The sequence below is a fragment of the Rhinoderma darwinii genome, chromosome 7 (genome assembly GCF_050947455.1).
Source record: "Rhinoderma darwinii isolate aRhiDar2 chromosome 7, aRhiDar2.hap1, whole genome shotgun sequence".
NCBI classification, from domain to species: domain Eukaryota; kingdom Metazoa; phylum Chordata; class Amphibia; order Anura; family Rhinodermatidae; genus Rhinoderma; species Rhinoderma darwinii.
This window is the reverse complement of record NC_134693.1, coordinates 3,114,507-3,123,972: the sequence shown is the minus strand read 5'-3', so window position 1 is coordinate 3,123,972 and position 9,466 is coordinate 3,114,507. Positions and strand designations below refer to the sequence as shown.

Below are 9,466 nucleotides of genomic sequence, written 5' to 3'. Positions count from 1 at the left end.
AGACGTTTTTTTTTGTTAGGGTATGTTCACACGAGGGCGTCCGTTACGGCTGAAATTACGGGGATGTTTCAGCCTGAAAACATCCCCGTAATTTCAGCCGTACTGGCATGTGCAGGCGCTTGAACGCCGCGTCCATTACGGGCGTAATTGGCGCTGCTATTCATTGGAGTCAATGAATAACGGCTCCAATTATGGCCAAAGAAGTGACAGGTCACTTCTTTGACGCGGGCGTCTATTTACGCGTCGTCATTTGACAGCGGCGCGTAAATTACGCCTCGTGTGAACAGACAAACGTCTGCCCATTGCTTTCAATGGGCAGATGTTTGTCAGCGCTATTGAGGCGCTATTTTCAGACGTAATTCGGGGCAAAAACGCCAGATTTACGTCCAAAATAGGCCGTGTGAACATACCCTCAAGCGTGAGAACATAACCTAACAGAGGTGTAAAAAGACGCCCCGTATGAACTAAATGCTGTTTTTCCAATTGATTTCAATGGGCAGAGGTTTGTAGGCGTTCAGCTTCCGTTTTTTTCAGGCGTTTTTCAAGGCGTAAACGCCACGAAATACGCCTGAAACCACTGCGTGTGAACGTACCCTTAAAACTCAGCGAAATACGCTTTCTCTGCCTCCCACTGATGTCAATGGGAGGTCAGAGGCGCAAAGCCCGAAGATAGGGCATGTCCCTTCTTTCTCCCGCGAGACGGTTTTACTGCTCGCGGGAAAAAAAGACGCCTCCCATTGAAATCAATGGGAGGCATTTTCGGGCCATTTTTGAGGAGTTTTGCAGCGCGGTTTCCGCGTCAAAAAACTCAATGTGAACCCAGCCAAGTCGGACAGGCAGAGACGTAAAGATTCCCACCAATATGGCGACCGCTACCTAGGCAATATTGTTTCACGTTACGTCTCACTATTTGTATTGCACAATAATAGAAAATTCCTTAATAGTTTATATATTATTTTTTTGTCCACCTGTAACGTATCATCTCTCCAGTCTAACAGGGGGGACAAATGTGTGATGGGCAGGAGTCTGACCGCTGGGACCGGCGCCCCCCCCCCCCGGCTACAGATGCTGCGCCTTTATATAGTTTGGGGGATTATCAAAACGAATGCACGGGAACAGATGAGCAGTAACCCATAGCAACCAATCAGGCAGATTCATTCATTTTACAAAGGTCAGTGGAAAATGAGAGCTGAAATCTGATTGGTTGCTGATGGCAACTGCTCCATTTTTTTTCTCCCCTGCAGCAGTTTTGATGTATTTTAATTCCTTGTGTTTATTTTTATCTCCGCTTCCTGTCAGTGAATGGAAACCTTGTTTGCACCTAGTTTACCTGTCCGCACCCCCTATATGATGTCCATCTGTCCTAATAGGCACTTGTCTGCGAGCATTAACCCCTTGAAGTCTTTCTACTTGTCACCTAGCGATGCCGATTCACTGGACATGAGCGATTCTTTGCTTTTATTTGTTTCAGTAGAATATCAGGGCCTCCCTATTGACGGCACGCTCTGCTGTGTTACGACGCGTGGAGGAGTTAGATCATGAAGTTATGGATCTCTAGGGTCTCTGTTAGAGGCGGCAGCGGCGAGCACTCTTACCATATGTCACATACATCGTCAGAACCTACAAACTTCTTACTACTCAATGCGCCCAAAGACATCAAACACCTTTATCTCCCCAAACCTAGAACATGCGACGCTCCCACGAGGCGTCCACCCCCACTCCAGTGACGCTCCCACGAGGCGTCCACCCCCACTCCAGTGACGCTCCCACGAGGCGTCCACCCCCACTCCAGTGACGCTCCCACGAGGCGTCCACCCCCACTCCAGTGACGCTCCCACGAGGCGTCCACCCCCACTCCAGTGACACGCCCACGAGGCGTCCACCCCCACTCCAGTGACGCTCCCACGAGGCGTCCACCCCCACTCCAGTGACGCTCCCACGAGGCGTCCACCCCCACTCCAGTGACACGCCCACGAGGCGTCCACCCCCACTCCGAATACGGACCACACATGGAAGCCATCCACGTGCACTCCGTGTTTTGCAGCTTTATAAAAGGCCATGGATGTGTGTTTGAGGCTTAAGAAAAATTCAGAAATGTCTAAAACCAACAACCGAATATCCACAGAGATTATATAATATTTACCTAGCTGGACCAGTCTTCCGCCAACGATCGCAATAAAATCTACGACCCTGCCGTCCACGCTATAACACGATATATCTGACAACGATTCACTGACAATTAAACCTCAACAAGCCCCTATAATCCCCCTCCTGACATGTGTTAGGCCCCATGCACACGAACGTAAAAACGCCCGTAATTACAGCACATTTTATGGGCCCATGGACTTCTATTGGCCACGGGTACCTCCCCGTATGCTTACGGGAAGGTGCCCAGGCCATCTATGGGGCTCCCGTAATTACGGCTGGCTGTGCGCGTGTACACGTAATTATGGGAGTGTTGCTAGGAGACGTCAGTAAATAGTCACTGTCCAGGGTGCTGAAAGAGTTAAGCGATCGGCAGTAACTGTTTCTGCACCCGGGACAGTGACTACCGATCCCAATATAGATAAAGCTGTAAAAAAAATTCACTTACCCAGAACTCCCTGCTTCTTCCTCCAGTCCTGCCTCCTGGGATGACGTTACACCCCATGTGACCGCTGCAGCCAATCACAGGCTGCAGCAGTCACATGGGGTGTAACGTTATCCAGGGATGTCGGGCTGGATGTCGAGAGGGACGCGTCACCAAGACAACGGCCGGGTAAGTATGAATTCTTTACTTTTTCTGTGGAAAGGGCTGCCGATTAGTGTAGTGCTATTTTGCGGAGAAAACGTTCCCGTACAGGTGGAATACTAGTGCAATACGTGTCGAATATGTGTGATCAAGGCGCCGTATTTACAGGTGGACAAAAATATGGTCGTGTGCATGAGGCCTTAGAGACATTTGCACCATCAGCCTTGTTACCCCTGAGGAGGCCGATGTCTCGGTGGAATACATCAGAGGAGGAGGAGGGGGGGCGCGCGGCTTATACAGATTTGTCAAATTCAATTTATTTTTTTGTTTAAACTTGTTGCCTCAACTCCAGATCTGTGTAAACTTTAAACGTGAGATGTGTGAGGTGCAAGAAACCCACAGTGAACCACCAAGGGCCACGTCTACAGGGAGCCAGAGTTCTGAGAGCACGACCGTGTGGGAGATGGGAAGTCTGGATTGTGAGCTCATGGACGATGGGAGTGATAGTGCCTGAGTAAAGTTTAGCCTGTGGGACAGTGTTTTACAGTTTGTTTTTTCCCCTTTCACAGACGGGACCCTCTCCAGCGTTTGACAAGGAATATTCAGACGTGACATGAAAATAGAGCGTGAGCTCTCCGTCACAGAACACGCTCTACAGCAGCGGTCTCCAAACTGCGGCAAGACTACTACACCCTGCATGCTCAGGACATGCAGGGAGTTGTAGTTTTGCAGCAGCCGGAGAGGACATCACAATGGCACCGGACACAACGCAGCTGCCACTACACACCGGACACTTCCATCTCCTTACAATTCTGCCATAAGACACAACACTGGTAATAACGAAGTCTGTTTATTGCTCAATATTAAAATAAAACTGGTGTCGGCCAGTGATCTGTCTGGATAGAAACAATTTAAACAAGAACTTTAAAAAAACCTGTACATTTCAGACCAAGCGCAGGAGCGGCAGTGACCCCCAAAGACACCCGGGACCCATCCTGCGCCCTCCACTGGTCACATGAGGAACTGCAGAACTTGAACACAGGGAGAGCCCCATAAAAGCGCCACATCTGGCGAGCGCTGAATACACGTAATCATGTCAAACAGGCGATGAGGGCAGTGCATTGTGGGGGATCTGCAGTCAGCACAGCTCAATCCACGTACACACATTCATCCTTTATTAGAAACAGACAAAAACCTTAAAATAAGACGCACAGGCCATTTATAATGAGGGGGATATTACAGGGGGATCCGAACGGCGACCACCAAGAACATTCATTTATTAGGTTTCATCTTTTTACAGATCTGCTTGCTGGCCTGTTCCTCCGTCTGCATCGCCTCACGCAGCGACGACACGCTCTCTGAGGACGACAAAACGCAGGATTGTTAACATTCGGTGCAGTTCAACGTGCGTGAAGAATATCCAAGTATAAATTACAGGCACAGCAGGTAGGGCCCTGCAGACCACTCGATACTCAAGGATTTAAGCATTTCAGTTTCAGGCTCTGTTCACACGTAAACTCAAAAACATCTGGACACACGGAGCTGTATACAAGGGAAACGGCTCCTGATTCAGTTTTTTGTTTTTAGCAACTATTGTTTTTCATAGCACTTGTTACGGCTGTTCTATAGAGTCAATGAAAATCGGCTCCAAACACCATCTCAAGAAATGACACGCACCTTTTTCGTGGCTGTTTTTTTACGCGGCCGTTTTTCCCATTGAAATAAACAGGCAGATGTTTGGAGGCGTTCTGCTTCTAAATTTTTCGGCCAGAAAAAGGGGCCGAAAATAAGCCGTGTGCACATACACCAAGGCTGGGTTCACACCAGCATGTTCGGTACGTAATGGACGGAACGTATTTCAGCCGCAAGTCCCGGACCGAACACAGTGCAGGGAGCCGGGCTCCTAGCATCATAGTTATGTACGACGCTAGGAGTCCCTGCCTCTCCGTGGAACTACTGTCCCGTACTGAAAACATGATTACAGTACAGGACAGGTGTCCTGCAGCGAGGCAGGGACTACTAGCGTCGTACATAACTATGATGCTAGGAGCCCGGCTCCCTGCACTGTGTTCGGTCCGGGACTTGCGGCCGAAATACATTCCGTCCTTTACGTACCGAACATGCTCGTGTGACCCCAGCCTAAGTCTCGAGAGTCACAGGTGTCATTGATGTGTCACTTTAAATGACTGAAAAATAGCAACGGCCAAGTTGCCTTCTCTATTCACATCCAGAGGAGCTTTTAAAATTCTTGGAAATGGCAACAGCTCCAGCCCTATCCCAACAGCTCAGCTCCAACTGTAATCACTACCCAAGCTCCCGCAGCGCACTGCTCACCCAGCAAGATTGTGACTGCTGCTTTGGGTGTGAAGGACCGCAGGTCACACAGAAGAAAATAAGATATTTTAGAAAGTTACAGTACTTCACTTTACATAGAATTTACAGGTGAAGGGTTTTCTTTTTAGTTACCAATTACATACGTGGGGGAAGGGTCATCACCTGTTGAAGTCCAGGAGGAGCAAAGCTTTAATAAACGTGACGATGTCATAAAAAGAAAACTCATCACTTTATAGTATAAACCCGGCTTCTTGTGCTCTATGCCTGCAGTGTAAAGAATGACGGTTCTCGTTGTGCTTCTCATGACATCTGCTAGAGTTGTGTTTCTCATACAGGATTAGTAAGTATACAGACAGTCTAATACACACACTACATTACACTACACTATTTGCATGTATAGCTCTAGATATGACCCTGGTGAATGAGAACCTCCTTTCTTTACACTGCAGGCTGGATTATGGGCCAGATTAACAAAATATCTACATTCCAAAAGAACTTAATTTTAGGCCCAAATAGCTAGACGCCCGTTCCCGAGTGTCCTCCTCCATAGAGACGTCTGAACGTTATTACAATTATCCCTGTGAAGACATCTATAACGTCACATTCATAGCGGGGGCTTTAGTCTGTTCTCCAGCATAGCCCCCTCCGGCCGATCACTTACCACTGAAAGCAATGAGAACCTTGGAGCTTTCCTGGAGGAGATGCTCTGCTTGTGTCACGAAACTCTCCATGTCGTAATCCGGCTGCTCCGTCATCTGCAACAGGTTGGACCATTCCGGGCCTTTCTACAATGAGAAGCCGCCAAATATTAACAGGAGGTGACGCTGCTCAGTAACAGACAACGCTGTGCCACGCTGCCCGGAGGAGACGCCATAATAGAGGGCAGGAGCCGGGCGTGAACCAGACCGCAGCCGATAAAAAGGTCAGGAGTACAAAGACTTCAAGTGTAACTAAGCGTTTGACAAACTTCTATCATGACATGCCAGAAGTTTTGATTGGTGGGTGTTTCAGTTCTCAGACCCCCACCAATCACCAAAATAAAGCGCCAGAACGCTCAGCCGCTTTGTTTCTGTTTGGCGCTGTATCGGAGTACGGGCTCATAGACTTTCTATTGTGCCCGTACTCAGTTTTAGTCCTTCTCCGGAAATCAATGTATCGGAGTACGGGCTCAATAGAAAGTCTATGAGCCCGTACTCCGATACAGCGCCAAACAAAGAAACAAAGCGGCTGAGCGTTCTGGCGCTTTGTTTTAGTGATTGGTGGGGGTTTCAGTGCTCGGACCCCCACCAATCAAAACTTCTGACAGGTCGCAAGTTTGTCGAACATTTAGTTACCCTTTAAAGACGCAGCAGACATTTAAAATTCCCTGTGGGGAGTCGCACGTATCGGATATTATCAGACGTCTCCCACATGGATGGAGATTTCTAGAACATATTGCCTGCAGCGGCCGTACCTGCACAACATCTCTCAGCTCCTCCACCGTCTTCTCTTCCAGCTCCCCAATACGACTCATCGCTGCCTGGAAACTGTTCATGTGGGAGGAAAGTTCTTCATCCTTCAGTGACAGCTAAAAAAAACAAAACAGTGAGATCAACAGAACCCAGAGGACCTCATCTGCTTTCATGGTGCAGCGATCCATCCGCACTGAGCAGATCTGTCATAAAATAAAAGCGGGGTGACACCATGTAATGGAAGGCAAATTGTTGCCACCCAACTTTCCTAGAATTTACAAAGGATTTTATTTTCATTGTAACGGTCGGTGTCCGGAGTCACTCACATTATCCTGGCACTCCGACTCTCCCAGACTTGACTGAGACTCGTCTTCGTTCTCCATTTCCATCTGCTGATTATCGGCTGGTTCTGTACTGTGAGGACTCAGCTCCTTCACTCTGGATGAAGAAGCTCTTATTAGTGTCAGTACGTTGGTGTAGCCACCATAGAGGGAGGCAGACAACACTGCCTGTTATCGAATTCTAAAAGCTTTGATACGAATAAAATTGGGAATACGTTCCTTTTTAAACACATTCCTACAGCGCTGGATCAACTTTCTATTCTACGATTGCCTACAAATAAGCCTGGTCTCCCCAGAAGGAGCGCTTCCTCCGCACACACGGGCAGAGCTTAGTCTTCCTCAGATACACCTTGATCATCTCTCTCCATTCAGTAGCAGAACTGGACATGGTTATCATCACTGGAAGACACGGGGTACGGAGACGACGGCGCGGCACCACATGACTTACCAGCTTGGCTCCCTTCTTGCGTCCAAGTGGCGTGGCGTAGTGCGCTTCATACCACTGTCTGTAGGGGGTGCTGTCGACCAGGAGAATGCAGTTCTTCACCAGGGTCTTAGTACGAACCAGCTCGTTGTTGGAAGCGTTGTAGACCACGTCAATGATTCTGGTCTTGCGGGTGCAACCTTACGGAAAAAAGTTCAGTTAATCGAAGGAGGGACAAGGTCACTGAGCCGGGCAGAAAGCAGCGGTACCGTCAGTGTAACTATGACTGATCCTAGCACGGCGAGGTCCACGTGTCAGAATGACAGTATGACCGTCACATAAGGTCAGGGTTCTCATCACACATACCACATAAGACTCCGTTCACACCCAACCGCCATGAGACAAACAGCGGAAAAACGTACGGACCGGCCCGAGAAGGGTTTCACTGAAGAGCTATTTTATCGTAGTTCGTTTTGCTATTGATTCCCCATTCTGCCTCCACACGCCCCACGTGGGGTAAACACCCGTCACATCTTCCCTGCCCCAGCAGCAGTAAGTGGAGGCAGAATTGTGATGTGAAGGGGATCAATAGACAGATATCAGGGTATCACTTACACTCAGAGCCCCAGGCGAAGTTGCCGGCGTCCAGCCTCAGAGCGCGGTATTTCTTGTTTCCGCCACGCACTCTCACGGTGTGGATACGGCGCGGACCGATCTGCAGGAAGAGAAAGACTTTCATAAAATTTGATTTATACCAACAAGGAGTCTCCACTATAACAAATCGACGAGTCAGCGTAACTATGACGATCCTATCATTGGCCGCCAGCGCAAACGGACACCAAAACGGCCTCCACTGCCGGCCTAAGGACAACGCTTCATCACACGCGTCAATTCACACACCCCAGATGGTAAAGCTCCACGCTGGCACATCTAGCGTGTAATACAGGGGTTGGAGCCCCCCCAGATCAGCATTTACAGGGCTCATCACACCCATGGGGCAACAGTTGGGGGTCTCTGGAGTACTCTGGTACCAGGACAGCTCATGGAATCAACTGAAGGAGGGCCTGACAACTCTTTTCCCATGCAGCAGTTGATAATAGAACAGACCACAAGGCAGAGACTTCCACGCCGGCAATTATACACAAGAGCTGCCGAAACCGCCAGAAATTCACGTTATTATTGCAGATCTCGCACCTTTGTGTTGGCAGCCGGGCGGCCCAGCTCATACTTCCTCTTCTTGTGGTAGGGCTTCCTTTTGCCTCCGGTTTTGCGGCGCTTGTGCCAGTTGTCCCTTGAGATACCTGTGGGACAGGGGGGCAGCAGTTATAAGAGGCACAGAAATAGGTGACCCCCAACACTCGCTGGTCAGGGCAGAGTGCTCAGCTCTCCAAGGAGTATTCCACATTGCAACTTCAGGAATTCGCAGTATGAAAATATCATCACATGCACTCTGCCCATAGACTGGCACCAGCACCCAGGAGGGGGCACAGTGCCGGGGACTGCCAGCTTTACAAGAGGAACGTGCTAACAGGGGCTCACAGGAGAAATCGGGAATACAGGATAAGAGGACACGGCAGCAGCACCCAGGAGAGGGCACGGGTACAATGCCAGGGACTGCCAGCTATACAATACTAGGGTTCTGCTAACAGGGGCCACAGGGCAGGACACGGCACCACAAGCGGGCACAGGTGGCACCACTATAACAGGTCTGGACTGTACCACCAGCACAGGGGGGGGGGGCAGGGCATGGTACTTGGTCATTACTGGGAATCTCCCACTTTACCAGTAGCGGGGGGGAAATAACGCGGGGGTAAAGAGCATAAATGTCCGGTAATAAGCACCAAGAACAGCGGCCGCAGCTACAGTGCCGTATGGCGGCGTCTATGTGAGGCCTGCAGCCCCGGACTACCCCGTATCCCACACTCCGCAATCAAATGTCTCCCCGATACAACCTGGACCAGACACCTCGGACGCTAGACTATCTCACTGGGTGGTAAACGGGCGTCGGGGGACCCGGTGCGGGCAGATGGAGAAGGATTGCGGACGAGTCCCGTACAGACAGCGGAGCGGCCATGACATACCCATTCTCAGGCGCTGGCAGGAAAGCGGAAACGCTAAGGATCTCGGGTAAGTTTGTTAGCTTCGAAAAATCGCGAGACTAGAGCGGGCGTGACGTCACGCATAG

General features: G+C 49.8%; 2 protein-coding genes and 3 non-coding genes across 5 annotated transcripts; all 5 read right to left on the bottom strand.

The window, feature by feature from the left end:
• Positions 1 to 3,565: 3,565 nt before the first annotated feature.
• Positions 3,566 to 6,899, bottom strand: LOC142656990 (kinesin-like protein KIF2C). The gene is made up of 4 exons (XM_075832041.1): positions 6,843 to 6,899; positions 6,519 to 6,632; positions 5,727 to 5,850; positions 3,566 to 4,089 (listed from the first exon to the last, which is right to left on the bottom strand). The coding sequence occupies exons 1-4, from the start codon at positions 6,897 to 6,899 to the stop codon at positions 4,004 to 4,006; spliced, it is 381 nt and encodes a 126-aa protein (XP_075688156.1). The 3' UTR covers positions 3,566 to 4,003.
• On the bottom strand, positions 6,542 to 9,439 carry LOC142657527 (small ribosomal subunit protein eS8-like). The gene is made up of 6 exons (XM_075832575.1): positions 9,363 to 9,439; positions 8,476 to 8,582; positions 7,897 to 7,996; positions 7,306 to 7,481; positions 6,843 to 6,954; positions 6,542 to 6,632 (listed from the first exon to the last, which is right to left on the bottom strand). The coding sequence occupies exons 1-5, from the start codon at positions 9,364 to 9,366 to the stop codon at positions 6,913 to 6,915; spliced, it is 429 nt and encodes a 142-aa protein (XP_075688690.1). The 5' UTR covers positions 9,367 to 9,439; the 3' UTR covers positions 6,542 to 6,632; positions 6,843 to 6,912.
• LOC142658260 (small nucleolar RNA SNORD38) lies at positions 7,192 to 7,263 on the bottom strand. The gene has a single exon (XR_012850090.1). It is a non-coding gene; the product is annotated as a small nucleolar RNA SNORD38 (small nucleolar RNA).
• Positions 8,065 to 8,170, bottom strand: LOC142658264 (small nucleolar RNA SNORD46). Its single transcript, XR_012850094.1, has one exon. It is a non-coding gene; the product is annotated as a small nucleolar RNA SNORD46 (small nucleolar RNA).
• Positions 8,654 to 8,731, bottom strand: LOC142658258 (small nucleolar RNA SNORD55/SNORD39). The gene has a single exon (XR_012850088.1). It is a non-coding gene; the product is annotated as a small nucleolar RNA SNORD55/SNORD39 (small nucleolar RNA).
• Positions 9,440 to 9,466: the final 27 nt, after the last annotated feature.

Excerpts from the sequence above, each read along its gene's own strand:
- LOC142656990 (XM_075832041.1), bottom strand. The coding sequence starts at position 6,899 with ATGGAGAACGAAGACGAGTCTCAGTCAAGTCTGGGAGAGTCGGAGTGC. Across the intron at positions 5,851-6,518 it reads AGCTGAGAGATGTTGTGCAG|AAAGGCCCGGAATGGTCCAA; the intron begins GTACGGCCGCTG and ends TTCTCATTGTAG. Across the intron at positions 4,090-5,726 it reads GGTTCTCATTGCTTTCAGTG|AGAGCGTGTCGTCGCTGCGT; the intron begins GTAAGTGATCGG and ends TGTCGTCCTCAG.
- LOC142657527 (XM_075832575.1), bottom strand. Across the intron at positions 7,997-8,475 it reads GCCCGGCTGCCAACACAAAG|ATCGGTCCGCGCCGTATCCA; the intron begins GTGCGAGATCTG and ends CTCTTCCTGCAG. Across the intron at positions 7,482-7,896 it reads CTTCGCCTGGGGCTCTGAGT|GTTGCACCCGCAAGACCAGA; the intron begins GTAAGTGATACC and ends TTTTTCCGTAAG.